The sequence below is a fragment of the Bufo bufo genome, chromosome 5 (genome assembly GCF_905171765.1).
Source record: "Bufo bufo chromosome 5, aBufBuf1.1, whole genome shotgun sequence".
NCBI classification, from domain to species: Eukaryota; Metazoa; Chordata; class Amphibia; order Anura; family Bufonidae; genus Bufo; species Bufo bufo.
Genome location: NC_053393.1, coordinates 54,016,867 through 54,037,101, shown reverse-complemented (window position 1 = coordinate 54,037,101; position 20,235 = coordinate 54,016,867). Strand labels below are relative to the sequence as shown.

Genomic DNA, 20,235 nt, shown 5'->3' with positions numbered 1-20,235 from the left:
AAGATTGCAGACCTCTTCCCATGTAATATTTAATTGATCAGCTTCTAGTCCATAAAAAGGAAAAACCTGCACTCTCAACCCATGAGGGATTAGATTTCTTAATATATATAGCTCGATAGATGTCTTATTCCACCATATCCTTTAAACGTTTATGTAAAAGATTTTTAAAGGTCACCTTTAATTCGCATATATTTCTTTTGTTCCAAATCCTGTGTCTTGCTGCCACTACCATTGTAAATAGCTTCGCCCTGAGATTTCCACGAAGCTACCCGGGCCAAAAAATCCATTGGCATATGGAATATAAATATAATAAAAGAGAAACACAATTTTCTTGCAGGTAAACTCACACCAAGATACACTGGCCCCCAATAAAGTAATTGCTGTGTGTATTAAACTCAAATCACCCCCCCCCCCCCCCTTAAAAAATATAGAATACACAGCATATAGTATATTAAATAAATATTTTTATTGATCAAATATCCAACAGACTTAAAAACCAGTAATGGCAGCATGCAAAAAAGCAGTAGTTGCGGAACGCACCTGGCCGGTATCCGTGTTTTGCCAGGACTACATAGGTAGGTATTATGTTCTACATTGTGATGAATTTTGTGTGTACTATATAGCACTAAGTAGGGATCGACCGATTATCGGTTTTACCGATATTATCGGCCGATATTCAGGATTTTGACAGTTATCGGTATCGGCATCTATTTTGCCGATATTCCGATAACGTATGGGGAACACAGATCGCGCTGCTCTCAGCGCTCTCCGTGTTCCCTCAGCAGCACAGGGGAGAAGGAAGCAGTGTCTCCCTCCCCCTGTGATGCTGCTGCCGCCAATGAAGAGACAGATGGGAAGAGGAGGGGAGGGGCTGTGGCCACTGAGCCACCAATGATGTTAACTTACTCATTCATTCAAATTGAACAGGAGGCGGGAGCTGGCTGCAGAATCACATAGCCGGCTCCCGACCTCTATGAGCGGTAGCTGCGATCCGCGGTAGTTAACCCCTCAAGTGCCGCGGATCGCAGCTACCGCTTATAGAGGTTGGGAGCCGGCTATGTGATTATGCAGCCAGCTCCCGCCTCCTGTATATGAATAAATGAGAGATTTATGTTCATTGGTGGCGCGGTGTGTGTTCCCCCAAGCCCCCCAGTATTAATCATTGGTGGCGCAGTGCGCCCCCCACCCCCATCCCCGTATTAAAAACATTGGTGGCGCAGTGCGCCCCCCACCCCAGTATTAAAAACATTGGTGGTGCAGTGCGCCCCCCCACCCAAGCCCCCCCAGTTTTAATCATTGGTGGCAGTGGCCACAGGGTCCCCTCTCCTCTCCTCCTCCGATCCGAGCCCCAGCAGTGTAAGCCTGGGGCTCCGATCAGTTACCGTGGCAGCCAGAACGCTACTGAAGCCCTGGCTGCCATGGTAAGCTCCATGCTGCTGTGTGCACAAAGCACAGAGCAGCAGGGACAGTGTGAGGTCCTATTCACCCTGATAGAGATCTATCAGGGTGAATAGGACAAGGGTTCTAGTCCCTAAGGGGGCTAAAAGTTAGTAAAAAAAAAACAAAACACCAAAATATTACACTTTATAAATTAAAAAGAAAGATTTACAAAAAATACACATTAACAATAAAAAATATTCATTTTTAGCAGATTTGTGTAGGATTTTTTATTTTTCAAAAATGAAATTTCACAGAATATCGGTATAAATTATCGGATATCGGCCTGAGAGTTCACAAATTATCGGTATCGGCCCTAAAAAATCAATATCGTTCGATCCCTAGCACTAAGCACTTTAATTTGTAACTCAGCAAGTTGTTTTTCCTTTGACTTACATTCTCATGAAAGGAGGTTGCACTTTGCAATTTGGGATAAATCCATTGTCACTTCTTCTCTCCCGTTTTGGATGATGCCAAAGAAAACTTAATATGAATACGATCCATCAATGGGTCTTGTAGCTTGACACATGACACTTTATTTGTGGTCCTGTTTTTCTTTATTCCTGTGTATGCAAGCTGCCATTACTGGTTTTTATGTCTGTTGGATATTTGATCAATAAAAATATTTATTTAACCCTTTCATGACCAAGGGTCATTGATGCCCCCATGTCCACGTCTAATTTAGCAAATCTGCCATGTCACTTTATGTGGTAATAACTTTGGAACACTTTTATTTATCCAAACCATTCTAAGATTGTTTTCTCGTGACACAAGAATTTTAGAAGCAATTCTTAAAATTTTTAAGAAAATTTCCAAAACCCACTTTTTAAGGACCAGTTCAGGTCTGAAGTCACTTTGTGAGGCTTACATAGTAGAAACCATCAAAAAATTGCCCCATTTTAGAAACTACACCCTCAAGTTACTTAAAACTGATTTTACAAACTTTGTTAACCCTTTAGGTGTTCCACAAGAATTAAAGGAAATAGAGATGAAATTTCAAAATTTCACTTTTTTGGCAGATTTTCCATTTTAATCCATTTTTTTCTTTCACACATCGAGGGTTAACAGCCAAACAAAACTCAATATTTATTACCCTGATTCTGCGGTTTACAGAAACACCTCCCATGTGGTCGTAAACTGTTGTATGGGCACGCGGCAGGGCACAGAAGAAAAGGAGCTATGTATGGTTTTTGGAAGGCAGATTTTGCTGGACTGATTTTTAGATGTTATGTCCCATTTGAAGCCCCCCTGATGCACCCCTACAGTAGAAACTCCCAAAAAGTGACCCCATTTTGGAAACTAGGGGATAATGTGCCAGTTTTATTGGTACTATTTTGGGGTGATCATCCTTAGATACATGGCAGCCCAGACACCTTTTGTAAGGCGTCCGGTCGCCATGGCAACTATTGCGCCGCTGCCATTGCAGCAGTGGTGGTGTGATGCAGGAGAGAGGGAGCTCCCTCCCTCTCAACCCTATGGATGCCACGGGCGGATGCTGACCGCGGCATCTATGTGGTTAAATGGCAGATCGGTGCCAGCACCGATTTTGCCCGTTGCAGCAGAGTGTTAGCTGTAAGTTACAGCTAACACTCTCTGCTGATGGCAGCGTCTCCATTCCTGAGCTGCTGCCTTTAATGCCGGCACATAGGAACAGGCTGGGGGACAGTGGGGGCAAGCGGAGGCACAATGGCAGCATCTGGGGGCATATGGGGAGCAGTGAAGATATCAGGGGCATGAGGGCACAGTGGGGGTCTTTGCTGATTTCAGGCTGTGATCTCCAGCGTGGAGATCACAACATGAAACCGGCATTTTTACAAAGAGCCGCGCTCCGATTGGTTAGTCTGCATAGACTAACCAATCGGAGCGATCATCGGCAAGGGACCACTCTGATTGGCCCCTTGCCTGCATTACTGGACTGTATGCTGTCCGTGACCGCAGCAGGGCAGGGGCAGAAGCTTTAATCCAAGCGTTTTGCAGCGCTTGGATTAAAGAGCTGCCATGACATCTATACACGTGCTAGCTGCATGGGGTATGTGCAAATAGCACGTATATAGCCGTATAGCAGTCGGGAAGGGGTTAATATACTATATGCTGTGTATTCTATTTTTGGGGTGGTGATTTGAGTTTATTACACACAGCAATGACTTTATTGGGAGCCAGTGTATTTTTGGTGTGAGTATCTGAAATGTGCTGTTTTATTTATAATTGAATACAATGACCCTTCCCATATGCAGCTTCTTGTGTGCATCTGTGTTCTGCATAACAGGAGAGCTTCTTATGTAATCGACTGTCCATATGTGTGTGCCGCGCACAATGAGACGCCGCTGACAGGGTGCCGTTGCTATCTTTTTTTGGCTCCGCTTCACTACTGCTTTTTGTTTACTGTGAAGATGACTTCACGTTATTTATAAGCTGTATGTGGGGGGGGGGGGGTTCTTCTGTTAGATTCACAAATTAACCCATGATGGTCTATTTCGCTGGTTTCAGGGAGCAGGCGCAGAGGAGATGGACTACAACTCGGCTGATAGCAAAGTGTGCCTCCAATGTTTAACTGTGAAATTGAAAGGGTCGTCCAGGATTAGAAGAAGGAATCTATTTTTCACTGATACAGTGCCAGGCCTGTCCATGTGCTATGTCTGTGCAGCTCAACCTGTCAGCAGTTCTAGTCATGTAAAACTGCTGACAGCACTAGGTAGGGCCTGAGGAGACCAAAACAAGTGTTTGTTTTGTGGAGTTTATCAGGAGTAGTCAGAATATGAACTTTTATTCAGGCAGATTCTACACTTGGGAGGTTGAGCGTCACTGTGAAGTGCTCTCTGCATTGAGCTGCCCCACAGCCCCTCCCCTCTGCTCTGACTGACAGATGTAGCATCCAACTCGGAGACCACTACAGCTGTTACTCTGGGCAGAGGGGAGGGGCTGTAAAGCAGCTCGGTGCAGAGAACAGAGCGCACTTCACCCAGGGCACTTGCAGGAGCAGAACCTGGCAAAATAGCACTCTTCTCCTGATAAAAAGAGCTCCACAAAAGGAAAGGCCGTGTTCACATCTCTAGTGAATTTTTCAGGCATGCTGTTCCGGCAGAGAACAACCTGCCGGAGTTCACCAGATCTTGCATAGCCAGGTTCTACAGATCACCACCGAATCCCTCTTGACTATAATGGGATCCAGAGGCTTTCCGACATAAATGACCAGTTTTGGCCGGACAAAAAGCATTGCATGCAGTGGTTTTTGGTCCAGCAGACAGCCGGCATTTGTGCCAGATCAGGCAGCCGAATCCTCTTGCCGCTGTTGTGAAGATGGACTTAGTTTGCTAAAGTGTGTGAAACTCTAAAGCCGTTTCTGGGCCCTGAGAGGCCACCAATATATTATATATTTGAGGTATATAGGGGCACATTTGTTAAGACACGTGTTTTAGACGCCGATCTTAATAAGCCCTATATCGAGCATTGGATCAACGAAGTTATGTAGAGGCATCGGTCTCTCCATAACTTTGGTGCATCCACCACTGCTTCTAACTGTAAGATAGCTTCCTTGTTGTATTACATTTAGACAATTTTTGATTCCTAAACCAGGCGTAGAAAATGATGAATGAGAGAGGCCCACTTTTTTAAACCTGGTTTGAACGGGGAAGAAGTCACAGATTCCAGAAACTTTTTTCCAATATTTTTAGTGAGATGGAAACAACTGTAATTAATTCATTGTTGTTTTTACAGCATTTCCCATTCGTTATGCATAACAGTATACTGCAGGTCAGTACGATTACGAAGACCTCCTGTTCCCAATAATTGGCCTGTATAATTGAGCAGCCGATCAGCTGATGAAGCTTGTTTGTCGGCAGCTTGGCATCATTCATCAGGATAAAAGATGGCCAGTTATGGGCAGCACATCTCTGTGTAATCAGGTAGCAGTCGTTCCTCCCACATTCAGTTTGTGTCAGCCTTCATCCATCGGCGCTCGCACTGCCTGAACATCGGGCAGTGTCATAGGGCCTTAAAGGGGCTGTGCAAGAACGAAGGGAGGGGTTCGCAACCCCCTTTCCCCAATCGGACGGAGCTGTAAACGGAAGATTACTTACCTGCTTCCCGGCTCTGGCTCCCTGCTCATTTTACTCCCATACGGAGGTCATGTAAGTTCCTTCAACCCACGCTATTAATCCAGGCACGGGCGACAGAGTTCTTCATATGCAGTGTGGGCAGTGGCACGTCATACTTCCTGCTTTCTTGTCAGCCAATCAGTATTAGGTTTGGGAGAAGTGGTCGGGGCGTGAGGGGAGGTGCTGAGCTGTACTGGGTGAGCGCTCTCCCACCTCTTCGTCATGTATCGCGCCCATGCGTTTACTGTGAACGAGGGGAATGAAGGTGCAATAGCTGGTAGGGTTGCACCAGGTATCGAATTATCGATACCCAATTGATACTTTTATACCGGTATCGATACCCGGATTCGATACCGGGATTTTCCTTTTACCGATACTAGGCTGCGCTACTGCACAGCCTAGTATCACAGAACATGGCACGCGCTGCTCTCAGCGAGCGCCATGTTTCTTTAGCAGCACAGGGGAGAAGGAAGCAGTCTCCCTCCCCAGGGCCGTCTTTACCGCCGGGCAAACGGGACAGCTGCCCTGGGCCCAGTTGCTCCTGGGGGGCCCAAGCAGCACTCGGTGACCAACAAGACTTTTTAGCCTTAGCAGCCGAATATTGCGGCGGGGCATGGGAGCTGTGCGCTGCGCACCCCAGTGGCCCCCCATTCCCCCCACATCCGGCGCTTTCCCTCAATATGAGTGCAGGAGCCCAGGAGCGCGACCTAAAGTCACATGATTGTCAGAGCTTCCAGTGTGCAGAGCAACGGCTCTCAGCTAGAAGAGAACGAAGATGGCGTCAGCGGCTGCCAAGCAGATAGCGGCGGAGCAGGTGCCTCATCCCTTGTACATATAGATATATATACTGTATGGAGACCAACTCCGCCGCCCGCTCATTTCCCGGGGCTCCGCCCTCTAAACAGTTTGTGTGTGTCAGGCACATGTCTGATGTCTCACCCTGCAGCTTTATAATCTCCTGTGTCATACAATAGAACGAACTGTAATCTGTAACGTCATATAGAGGGATGACGTCAGTGCTGTAATATGCCTCTTATATGTGGAGAGCGGTGATGTCACAGATGTAATATATCACCTATATGTGGAGAGCGGTGATGTCACTAATGTAATATATTACTTATAAGTGATATATTACATCAGTGACATCACCACTCTCCACATATAAGTAATATATTACATCAGTGACATCAACACTCTCCACATAAGTAATATATTACATCAGTGACATCACCACTCTCCACATATAAGTAATATATTACATCAGTGACATCACCACTCTCCACATATAAGTAATATAATACATCAGTGACATCACCGCTCTCAACATATATGTGGAGAACGGTGATGTCACTGATGTAATATATCGCCTATATGTGGACAGCGGTGATGTCACTGAAGTAAAATATCACTTATATGTGGAGAGCGGTGATGTCACTGATGTACTATATAATTATATGTGGAGAGTGGTCATGTCACTGATGCAATACAGCGCTCCAGATGGCGACCAAAATGGTCGCCAATGCGCCTTAAAATTTGCAGATGGCGACAAGACTTGTCATAGGCTATAGGCCTGAGGTCTATTTAGTAGTGAAATCCCAGCGCAGGCAGGCGTGATGATGTCATCACGCTCGCCTGTGCCAGGACGCGGTGAGGTGTGCGCGTCTGCGTTGCACCATCCCTCGCCGTACCAGCAGCTAGTGAGCGCCAGTGAAAGGACACAGGTGAGTATTAGATTTTTGCTTTTTTTAGGGTGTGGGAAGGCGGGATCCAGGGGGCCCAAGTAAATTCTTGCCCAGGGTCTAATCAATATTAAAGACGGCCCTGTCCCTCCCCCCTGTTCTGCTGCCACCAATGACAAGTGAGAGGGGCGGAGGAGGGGAGGGACTGTGGCCACTGCGCCACCAATGAAGATAACTCACTGATTAATTCAAATACAGGAGGCCTCTATGACAGGGAGCTGCGATCCGCGGCAGTTAACCCTTTCGGTGTGCAGCTCCCTAGTTTGCATCGATAACTAACGTTTAATGCAAATACAGGAGGCGGGTGTCGGCTGCAGAATCACATAGCCGGCACCCGCCTCCTGTATTTGTATTAAACATTAGTTATCTTCATTGGTAGCGCAGTGCGCCTCCGCCTTCCCCCCAGTATTGAAAACATTGGTGGTGCAGTGCACCCCGCCCAACCCCCCAGTAGTAAATCATTGGTGGCATAGGCCACAGGGTCCCCTCCCCCCTCTTCATTGGTGGTGCAGTGGCAGTTCCAATCGGAGCCCCAGCAGTGTAATCCTGGTTATCATTGCGTGGTATCGAATGGTATCGAGTATCGCAATACTTTTTTATGATATCGAAATCGAATCAAAATTTTGCTATCGTGACAACCCATTAGCTGGTGGAGGGCACCTGTAGTAGGGACACCTGGTGTACTTTCCTGCAATACTGATATCTGGTCTATTTACCTGTAATAGTGACACCGGGTCTGCTTGACTGCAACTTGGTCTACTTACTTGTAGGGAGGACTGGAGGAGGGTATATAATGTATATAGAGGGAGGACTGGAGGAGGGTATATAATGTATATAGAGGGAGGACTGGAGGAGGGTATATAATGTATATAGAGGGAGGACTGGAGGAGGGTATATCTCTAAGGCTACTTTCACACTAGCGTTCGGGGCTCCGCTTGTGAGTTCCGTTTGAAGGGTCTCACAAGCGGCCCCGAACGGATCCGTCCAGCCCTAATGCATTCTGAGTGGATGCGGATCCGCTCAGAATGCATCAGTCTGGCACCGTTTGTCCTCCGCTCCGCTCAGCAGGTGGACACCCGAACGCTGCTTGCAGCGTTCGGGTGTCCGGCTGGCCGTGCGGAGGCAAACGGATTCGTCCAGACTAACAATGTAAGTCAATGGGGACGGATCCGTTTGAAGTTGACACAATATGGCTCAATTTTCAAACGGATCCGTCCCCCATTGACTTTCAATGTAAAGTCAAAACGGATCCGTTTGCATTATCATGAACAAAAATAAAATAAAAAATAAAATATATATATATATTTTTTTTTTTGTTCATGGTAATGCAAACGGATCCATTCTGAATGGATCTAAGCGTTTGCATATAGGTGCGGATCCGTCTGTGCAGATACCAGATGGATCCGCACCTAAACGCAGGTGTGAAAGTAGCCTTATATACACTGCTCAAAAAAATAAAGGGAACAAAAAAATAACACATCCTAGATCTGAGTTAATTAAATATTCTTCTGAAATACTTTGTTCTTTACATAGTTGAATGTGCTGACAACAATATCACACAAAAATAAAAAAATGGAAATCAAATTTTTCAACCCATAGAGGTCTGGATTTGGAGTCACACTCAAAATTAAAGTGAAAAAACACACTACAGGCTGATCCAACTTTGATGTAATGTCCTTAAAACAAGTCAAAATGAGGCTCAGTAGTGTGTGTGGCCTCCACGTGCCTGTATGACCTCCCTACAACGCCTGTGCATGCTCCTGATGAGTAGTGTTGATCACGAATATTCGAATTTAGAATTTTTATCGCGAATATAGGCACTTCGAAAATTCGCTAAAATTTCGAATATAGTTATATATATTCGTAATTTCGAATATTCAAAATTTTTAAATTTTTTTTTTTAAAAAAAATTTTTGCTTTTTTTTTTCGCTTTTTCTTTTTTTTTTTTATCAGTACACATGATCCCTCACTGCTTCTAGCTTGTGGGCCAATAAGAAGGCTGCAATATACTTGACTTTAGAAGTAGTAGTGTTTGCAAATTTTGCTCTATATTCGTTTTTTTGAATATTCGCTATATTGCTATATATTCTTGTTTTAGAATATTACGAATATTCGAAAAAACAAAGTTATAGCAATATAGAGAATATTCGAAAAAAATCGAATAGAGCAATTTAGCTAATATAGTGCTATAATCTTCTTTGTCTAATAGTTGTACGTTTCGCAATAAAAAATTCGAATACGAAAATTCGAATTCCGAAAATTCGCATATTACACAATCATTACCTTTCCGATTTTTCGAGTAAAAAAAAAAAATCGGGAATTTTCGAATTTGCGACGAATATTCTGCGAAATATCGCAAATTCGAATATGACCCCTGCCGCTCATCACTACTGATGAGGTGGTGGACGGTCTCCTGAGGGATCTCCTCCCAGACCTGGACTAAAGCATCTGCTAACTCCTGGACAGTCTGTGGTGCAACGTGACGTTGGTGGATAGAGCGAGACATGATGTCCCAGATGTGTTCAATTGGATTCAGGTCTGGGGAACGGGCGGGCCAGTCCATAGCATCAATGCCTTCGTCTTGCAGGAACTGCTGACACACTCCAGCCACATGAGGTCTAGCATTGTCTTGCATTAGGAGGAACCCAGGGCCAACCGCACCAGCATATGGTCTCACAAGGGGTCTGAGGATCTCATTTCGGTACCTAATGGCAGTCAGGCTACCTCTGGCGAGCACATGGAGGGCTGTGCGGCCCTCCAAAGAAATGCCACCCCACACCATTACTGACCCAATGCCAAACCGGTCATGCTGGAGGATGTTGCAGGCAGCAGAACGTTCTCCACGGCTACTCCAGACTGTCACGTCTGTCACATGTGCTCAGTGTGAACCTGCTTTCATCTGTGAAGAGCACAGGGCGCCAGTGGCAAATTTGCCAATCTTGGTGTTCTCTGGCAAATGCCAAACGTCCTGCACGGTGTTGGGCTGTAAGCACAACCCCCACCTGTGGACTTCGGGCCCTCATATCACCCTCATGGAGTCTGTTTCTGACCGTTTGAGCAGACACATGCACATTTGTGGCCTGCTGGAGGTCATTTTACAGGGCTCTGGCAGTGCTCCTCCTGTTCCTCCTTGCACAAAGGCGGAGGTAGCGGTCCTGCTGCTGGGTTGTTGCCCTCCTACGGCCTCCTCCACGTCTCCTGATGTACTGGCCTGTCTCCTGGTAGCGCCTCCATGCTCTGGACACTACGCTGACAGACACAGCAAACCTTCTTGCCACAGCTCGCATTGATGTGCCATCCTGGATAAGCTGCACTACCTGAGCCACTTGTGTGGGTTGTAGACTCCGTCTCATGCTACCACTAGAGTGAAAGCACCGCCAGCATTCAAAAGTGACCAAAACATCAGCCAGGAAGCATAGGAACTGAGAAGCGGTCTGTGGTCACCACCTGCAGAACCACTCCTTTATTGGGGGTGTCTTGCTAATTGCCTATAATTTCCACCTGTTGTCTATCCCATTTGCACAACAGCATGATTGTCACTCAGTGTTGCTTCCTAAGTGGACAGTTTGATTTCACAGAAGTGTGATTGACTTGGAGTTACATTGTGTTGTTTAAGTGTTCCCTTTATTTTTTTGAGCAGTGTACATTATGTACCCTCCAGTCCTCCCTCTATATATATTATATACCCTCCTCCCTCTATATACATTATATACCCTCCACTCCTCCCTCTATATATATTATATACCCTCCTCCCTCTATACATTATATACCCTCCACTCCTCCCTCTATATATATTATATACCCTCCTCCCTCTATACATTATATACCCTCCACTCCTTCCTCTATATACATTATATACCCTCCTCCCTCTATATACATTATATACCCTCCACTCCTCCCTCTATATATATATATATATATATTATATACCCTCCTCCCTCTATATACATTATATACCCTCCACTCCTCCCTCTATATATATATTATATACCCTCCTCCCTCTATATACATTATATACCCTCCTCCCTCTATACATTATATACCCTCCTCCCTCTATACATTATATACCCTCCACTCCTTCCTCTATATACATTATATACCCTCCTCCCTCTATATACATTATATACCCTCCTCCCTCTATATACATTATATACCCTCCTCCCTCTATATACATTATATACCCTCCTCCCTCTATATACATTATATACCCTCCTCCCTCTATATACATTATATACCCTCCTCCCTCTATATATATTATATACCCTCCTCCCTCTATATATATTATATACCCTCCACTCCTTCCTCTATATACATTATATACCCTCCTCCCTCTATATACATTATATACCCTCCACTCCTCCCTCTATATATATTATATACCCTCCTCCCTCTATACATTATATACCCTCCTCCCTCTATACATTATATACCCTCCTCCCTCTATATACATTATATACCCTCCTCCCTCTATACATTATATACCCTCCTCCCTCTATATACATTATATACCCTCCTCCCTCTATATACATTATATACCCTCCTCCCTCTATATACATTATATACCCTCCAGTCTTCCCTCTATATACATATATGTGCACACTCTCTGTATACAGTGTACCCTGACAGAAAAATAAAGTAAAAAAATAATCATCAATAAAGTTGAAATAATTGAGATTATATATATATATATTTTTTTGCCATCATCGCCCAGCCGTACATGGTTTATACCCGTGCAGCAGCAATATTTTCCAGAAAGTAGATTTTCTTACTTGGCTAATGCAAATGTCATGTTTAGAAAAGTCAATAATGGCATTTATGTCAGTGGCCGATGACGGGAATAATTATTTTACGGTCGACAGGATTTCTTTCTGAAAATGTTTTAATCTTTTTTTCACGGTGTCTGGGACACTCTGGTAGGGGATCCGGGGTCGTTATGGTGCATTACACATACTGATTGCTGGCAGTTGTAGTTGATAGGAGCCCCATTGTTAATGTCCGTCTTAACATGAAGCTCGGGTTCAGGATCAGAGGGGTTAAAACAAGCTCAGTGCCGTCATTCTGCATTGACGTCAGTTTGTCCACAGCTGGTGCACGCGACTCTTGCCAATAAATGGATGGGAAGACATTAATGGAGCCTGGAAGCTTAACGGCGCTAATAGAAGATATGGTGGCAGCCCGGCATGTCTCGTTTTGTATAGTAGAACATTACCTTCGTCTAAGGCTACTTTCACACTAGCGTTTTTTACGGATCCGTCATGGATCTGCAAAAATGCTTCCATTAAAACAATACAACCGCATGCATCCGTCATGAATGGATCCGGTTGTCTTACGGTGTGTCTTCTATAGCCATGACGGATCCGTCTTGAACACCATTGAAAGTCAATGGGGGACGGATCCGTTTTCTATTGTGTCAGAGAAAACGGATCCGTCCCCATTGACTTACATTGTGTGCCAGGACGGATCAGTTTGGCTCTGTTTCGTGAAGCGGACAGTAAAACGCTGCAAGCGTAATGGAGACTGATCGGAGGCAAACTGATGCATTCTGAGCGGATCCTTTTCCATTCAGAATGCATTAGGGCAAAACGGATCAGTTTTGGACCGCGTGTGAGAGCCCTGAACGGATCTCGCAAACGGAAAGACAAAACGCCGGTGTGAAAGTAGCCTAATTGAGATTTTGTTTAGTGTAAACACATTCAAAAGGTTTTAGGTTTCGTGACTGGAACTTATAGAGGTTGTCCAGGCTGCAAATGTTGATGACCTTCCAGACTAGAAGTGTCTTGCAAGCTCGGCCGCTTCAACCAATCACTGGCCTGAATGGTCACGTACTGAAACGGCACGTTGTTCCGGTTTTTGCTGTTTATGTTGATGTGGCATCCAGTCTTCACCACGTAGTCGAGTGAAGCTGGGCCCCCGTTCTTGTGATTCGGGGATGGGGGGGTCCCAGCGGTAGGACCCCCACCGATTTACTAAATCAAACAGCTGGAACACCCCTTTAATGTACTGTGTAACTTTGCTCCAGCCAGCCATTGCAAATTCTTAATGCTTGCTTTAATATTTAAAGCTACAGTACTCCCTTTTTTGTGCAGGAGCCCGATAGCAGCTTGATTTTATATGTAAAAAATAAATAAATAAATCATACATGCTGGCTGCACTGGACACTGTCCAATTGCACATTTTTATTTTCCAAAAAGCTGTTTCATTTCACCGTTGAATAGCATATCGTCTTGTGGCAGGCTGTATACAATCGCACACTTTTTGCCAAAAATCTCGTTCACCAATTCTGCCGTGTGTAGAAACCCAGGAAAGCATCTCCTCCAATAATATATAATTTTTGGGCATTTGTTGAGGACAAGCCATTGCGTCTTCTGCACTAATGTGTGTGTATAAACACCGGCAGACCTCTGCCCACAATATAGAATAATTATTTTTTGGGTATTTGTTCAGAACAAGCCATTGCTTCTTCCAATATTAACGTGTGCGTGTGTGGATACCGTAAGACATCTGCCCCAATAAGGGACCATTTTTGGAACATTTTTTTTTATTTTAAAAAGCAAAACAAATCCTATGGCGCAGTGCAGACTGCTTGTTACCACCAGCTACCATCATTTATCCATAGCCATGTATATCGCTGTCACTTTTTCATCACTAATGCTGTCTTGGTGTTAAACAGTTTGGCAGGGGTTGAATACAGTCCTAAGAGACCTTGGTGTCAGACCCGACGGGGCATTTGGGACACTTTCAATTTGGGTCGAATTTACTCAACCCCAGACTGAATGCTAGGACCCTTTGTTATTGGACCCAAAATGAATTTCAAGAAAATTGCTCATCTCTAGTCACAGGGTTTTGTGGTAAAACCACTCTTTACCTGTAAATTGTGTAGCCATTCTAAATCAAAAGCCGGGCCGATTTGTGGTATAACCGTATGTTGGCGTGGCTTCGTGGCACATACGTATCTTCACCCTAAATTTATTGTTTTAATAATAAAAGCTTATTTTTTTTTTTATATCAATCACTTCATATACGCGGTAAATGAGACTACAGATTCCACCCTAAAAATAATTCATTAAAAAACAACATGTACGATTGCATTTTCAGAAAGGATTGTCCTGAAACTGTCTGTTTCCATTTCAAGGATGACGGAGTGGCAGAAGAAGTTACAGTCCGCCTCTGGTGACAGCTGCTTTTTGTCCATGTCCCTGGAAAATGAAGTCTCTGGAAGTTACTATACATATTATGTAATGATCCTTCTGTGATCTCTGTGCACTGACTTATTGATTTGCTCATGTCTCGAAGACAGTTTATCTTATCTGTAACTTAAAGGGGTTGTCCGGGTTCAGAGCTGAACCCGGATATACCCTTATTTTCACCCAGGCAGCGCCCCTGAGGCTAGGATCGGAGCATCTTATGCTCCGATGCGCTCCCTTGCCCTGCGCTAAATCGCAAGGTCTCTTCCGCCTGCCAGTGTGTTCGGTGACGTCACCGGCTCGGGCGGGCTTTAGCGCTGCCCTAGCCGTTTTACTGGATAGGGCAGCGCTAAATCCCGCCCATCAGTGCCGGTGACGTCACAGGGCTTCCTGGCAGCCCCATGGAGAGCCCTGGTACGTCACCGGATCTCCAAAAAATGGCTTTGCCCTGCGCGATTTAGCGCATGCCAAAGGAGAGCATCGGAGCATGACCTGCTCCGATGCTCAAGTCAGGGGGGCTGCCGTGGTGAAAATGGAGGTATGTCCGGGTTCAGCTCTGAACCCAGACAACCCCTTTAAAGCAGTTTTATCAAGACTGAATCTAGTGTCTTTTATGTGCAGTCCCATAATACAGGCGTTAAAGGGAACCTGACAAATTGAAATGCAGCGCAGTCGGCAGGCAGCAGGTTATAGAGCAGGAAGAGCTGAGCAGATTGATATACAGTTTGGTGGGAATAGATTTAGTATAACTTGTATATTATTAATTTCTATGCCTAGGAGTCCAGTGGGCGGCTCTTCTCCATGACTGACAGCTATCTCCCAGCAAGTGATTAGAATATCCCTGAATTAAAGGGCTATTCCCATCTCAGATAATGGGGGCATATCGATAGGATAAGCCTCCATTGTTTGATAGGTGTTGAGACTTCAAAGTCACGGAGGGCACGCCGCACTTGATGGCTACCTCTTCTATTCATTTCTATAGGGCAGATGGAAATAGCCAAGCCTGCGATCGGCTATTTTCGGCGGCCCCATAGAAATGAATGGAGCTCTGCAGCGCATGCGCGGTGCACTCTCCGTGACTTTCAAGGCTCTGTCATGTGTACTCAAATACTAGTCACCTGAATCCTTTAACCCCTTAGTGACCACCCATACGTGTTTTTACTGCGGTCTCTAAGGGGCCTCAGGATGGGCCAGTATAAGCGCTGCACGGGGAGCGCGTACCCGGCTCCCACATGAGAGCCGCGGCCCTGCTTCAACAGCCCTGACCGGCAGGAGTTTGTTTCAAGAGCCCGAACCGACAGGAGTGCCGATCCGGGCTGTTTAACACTTTACATGCCGCGGGCAATGGCGCCCGCCGCATGTAAAGTGCTGACTGAGGGAGCGGACTCCCTCTGTCTCTCATCGGCACCCCGCAAATGCGATCACGTGGTGCTGATGTGTGTGAAGGCTGCCTGGGGTCTCGTGTAGGCCCCAGACCAGCCTCTCTGGTGCAGCCTGCTGGTCAATGTAAGAATAGCATTGCCATTAAAATGCAATGCACTATAGGAATAGTGCATTGCATTTTAAAGCAATCAAAAAGCTGTCTGTTATAGTCCCCTTGTGGGACTATAAAGTGGTAAAATAAAAATCCCATAAAAAATTACGCTTTTTTTCCATTAAAAATACGCTTTTCAATGAAAAAAATTGCCAAAAAAATAATCTTTCCCATATGTTTGGTATTGCCGCGTCCATAACGACCCGGACTACATAAATATCATGTAAATTATCCCCTATAGTGAACGCTGTAAAAAAAAAAAAAAAAAAAAATTTTGCTAATTTATGCTTAGTTGCCACCGAAAAAACATAATAAGCGATTAAAAAGCGCCATTTATTTCAAAATGATACCAATGAAAAATACAAGTCGTCTCGCAAAAATCAAGCCCTCACACAACTCTATAGAAAGAAAAGTAAAAAAGTTATGGGTCTTGGGAAGCGGCAATGCAAAAACATTTTTTGTTTTAAAAAAAAAGGGGTTTAATTGCAAAAAGTAGTAAAATATGTATTTGGTATCACTGTAATCGTACAGACCCAAAGATATTATGTTATTTATACCGAAAAATGAACGCCGTAAAATTTATAATGTGAAAACCCAGTGGCAGTATTGCTGTTTTTCCCATCTACCTCCCAGAAAGAGTTAATAATAGTTAATCAGAAAGTTATGTGTACCCCAAAATAGCACCATTAAAGGGAACCTGTCACCAGGATTTTGTGTATAGAGCTGAGGACATGGGTTGCTAGATGGCCGCTAGCACATCCGCAATACTCAGTCCCCATAGCTCTGTGTGCTTTTATTGTGTAAAATAACCGATTTAATACATATGCAAATTAACCCGAGATGAGTCCTGTATGTGAGATGAGTCAGGGACAGGACTCATCTCAGGTTAATTTGCATATGTATAAAATCGTTTTTTTTACACAATAAAAGCACACAGAGCTATGGGGACTGGGTATTGTGGATGTGCTAGCGACCATCTAGCAACCCATGTCCTCAGCTCTATACCCAAAATCCCGGTGACAGGTTCCCTTTAAAAACTACAAATTGTCCCGCAAAAAACAAGCCCTCATAAAGCTATATAGACGGAAAAATAAAAAAGTTATAGCTCTTGGAACGCGATGATGAAAAAAGGAAGAAAAACGCTTGGTCAGTAAGGCCCAAAACAGGCTGGTCCCTAAGAGGTTAAGCACTCCTTTGTAATACCCCCTGTGTTCTAAACACTTCCCCCTCCTCTTGATTGACAGGGCTAGACATGCTGAGGGAAGAGCTGAGTCCTAGCATCTACATATCATATACACTATGTACTATAGCTTCACCACACTGACATCTGCTCAGAAAGCCAATATACATATTACTGCTTTATTCATATGCAGAATATATGATACAGACACCAGTAATGTAGGTTATCATATAAGCATAGAAAAAAACATGTGTCTCTATGTGGTAAAGATTATAGCTTGGTGGTATAGTGGTCTACCATGCATGTAGAGATTCCAGGTTAAAATCTCAGAAGAGATGTATGTTTTCTTTTATTTTCTGCTATTTTTTTCTCTTTTATTTAGACAGCGTGGGACGCCACACTCAGACACAGAGCACCTTTTTTTCCCACAGCAACGTGCAGCATCACAGAATTGACTGTATTGTATCCATACATACAGCCCTAGGTCAAGGAAGATCGTTCCTGTATTAATTACTGCACATCCTCACTAGTGAAGGACTATTCCACGGAGGATTATTTTTATCTAATATATATCCACTCACCATATGTGGCTATTTTATTATATTGCACTTAATTTTTATCCCTCATTTTGATTTTTTATTCCAAGGCATATTTTTATTGAATTATATTTTGGACTATTTATTGAATCAATTTCATCACCAGGAAATTCCACATATACCTACTACCTAGATTATTCCCATAAATAAATTAGCTATAATACTACCCTTATATGAGTGTGCCTGCTTACCTCCTTACCTTCTAGTCTTTATAATCATATATTGTGATTGTGAATAAAGCAGTAATGTGTAGATTAGCTTTCTGAGCAGATCTCAGTGTGGCGAAGCTATAGTACATAGTGTATATGATATGTAGATGCTAGGACACAGCTCTGCCTTCAGCATGTCAAGCTCTGTCAATCAAGGTGAGGGGAAAGGGGGGAGTGTGCAGAGCACAGGGGATGTTACAAAGCGGTGCTCAAAAGATTCAGTCCCGTCTATTGGTGCTCAAACTTCTCATTTGCATATGAATAAAATGACTGATTTCTCTGCAGCTGCATACAGACACAAAAAAGGTATTGTTTTAATCAGCATGATGAGCCCCACTAGGCAGTATGTCTGGTTTAATAGGGTTGATCCTGGTGACAGAGACGCTTTAAAACTTGAACTCATCACGCTCAGTTGATGCAGGGCTACTCAAGCTGTGTTCACACACTGTCTGTTGCAGATTTTCAGTGCAGAAAATCTACATTTTGTATCTATTTTAACAGTCAAATATTGTAACTTTTTGTCCAGTGGCATTTCTATTAAAGTGATAGTGCAGTCTAGCAGTTACTGGTGCTTTTTGTGGTTTTCTCCATTGTTTGTACCGATGCTTGTTGTAACAATGGAGTAACTCCACTTCTTCTTGTGTCTCTTCAAGGATACAGCATTGGGGAAACCGATAGAAGTCTTCAGATTTCCAAGCGATCTCAACCCCTGTGATGGACGCCTGTGCTCCTCCATGCACTTCACATCACCCGACTGGGTGACCCTGTCCGATGGGACGGGAACCTTGTATCTCATCCACATTTCAAAGAATGATCAATCTGCCACAGTAAAATGGGACGTGAGTATTCTGATAATCCGAAACTCTTAAAATCCCCAGCGAGTTCATTACTTTGTGTGGATTTTTTACAGAACATTGATAGTGGAATAAAATATTGTTTGCACTTGCACTACGAGTGGAACGTCAATGGATTCTTTCCTGATTTAGAGTCGTAAATGTGTGAACATGGTTTAATCTTACAATGTAGGACATATCTAGAGGAAGCCAAAAATCCATATGAGGAAGATACCAATTTCTCCATGTTAGGAGGAATACTTCTCTGGATTTCATGTAATGATGGCGAAACCTTCTTTCCTCTAGAAGTAGATGATGTCCCCTTGTTCTGCAGGTCTAGGTATAAAATGTATTTTATGCAGTTATATAGCGCTGACATATTCCACAGCACATTACAGACATTAGCATCCCGCTGTCCCGAATGGGGCTCACAATCTAAGTTCCCTATCGGTATGATTTTGGAGTGTAGGAGGAAACCCACACAAACATGGGGAGAACGTACAAACTCCATGCAGATGTTGTCCTTCGTGGCTAACCACTGAGCCACTGTGCTGCCCATAAAAGATAATTAGTAAGATCTCTCCACTGTCCATTCATGTATTTGTACATTGTAATTAGAATTTACATGCAGTGATCAACAGGGGCGGACTGGGAACTTAAAGGTGGGAATTAAGAAAATGAAAATACTTCAATATGACTTTATTATAAATATATTCTCAAATACCTATTATTATTTATAATGGCTTGTTTTGTCTTGGTGGCAATCATCAGGGGAAACAAAATGGCTACTGTCTCATTAGTTCACACAAAACCTGTCCTGATCACACATGAGGACAAGTTACTGTACAACACTGAGGTTTAGAGCTGCCTCATCCTCCTCTCTGCTCTGCTTGTCAGGGGTTATGATCCAGAATACAGATGATAACAACGTAAGCTGAATCTCTGGGGAATTTAGTTCATGAAGAGACATGAAGTACTGAGAGGACGGACAGGACGGGCTGTGGTAATGTGGGGCTGTGGTAACTTAGACTGCATACAAGTGCTGCTGCTCATTTCCACATCCCCACCTCCTCTCATGTCTACTGACCATCTCCATTCTCACAGAGATTCACCTGTATTCAGGATCATAATTCCTGACAAGCAGAGCAGAGAGGAGGAGGAGGCAGCACTATGGCTCATTGTGGTGAAGTAACTTGTCCTCCTGTGTGATTAGGACAGGTTTTGTGTGTACTGATAGGACGGCGGCCATTTTATTTCTCCTAATAATAATTGCTACTGCTATCACTCATTCTCATACAGGTGCATTATTTTTGGGCAGCAGATCACTGTTCACACAGAAAAAACAGCGCTGCTCAGAAACGATAATTTAGGTGCCGCATGAATGATTGTTTCACCCGATGAACAAACGTTTCACCCCTTTATTGGGTGA

General features: G+C 44.0%; 1 protein-coding gene across 2 annotated transcripts in view; it reads left to right on the top strand.

Moving 5' to 3' along the window:
* NUDCD1 (NudC domain containing 1) overlaps nt 1-20,235 on the top strand; it is a 1,097,680-nt gene that overhangs the window by 949,015 nt on the left and 128,430 nt on the right. For both annotated transcript variants that reach the window (XM_040434250.1, XM_040434251.1), the window contains exon 3: nt 18,627-18,812. In XM_040434250.1, coding sequence (XP_040290184.1) covers nt 18,627-18,812 — 186 coding nt within the window. The remainder of the gene's footprint in view (nt 1-18,626; nt 18,813-20,235) is intronic.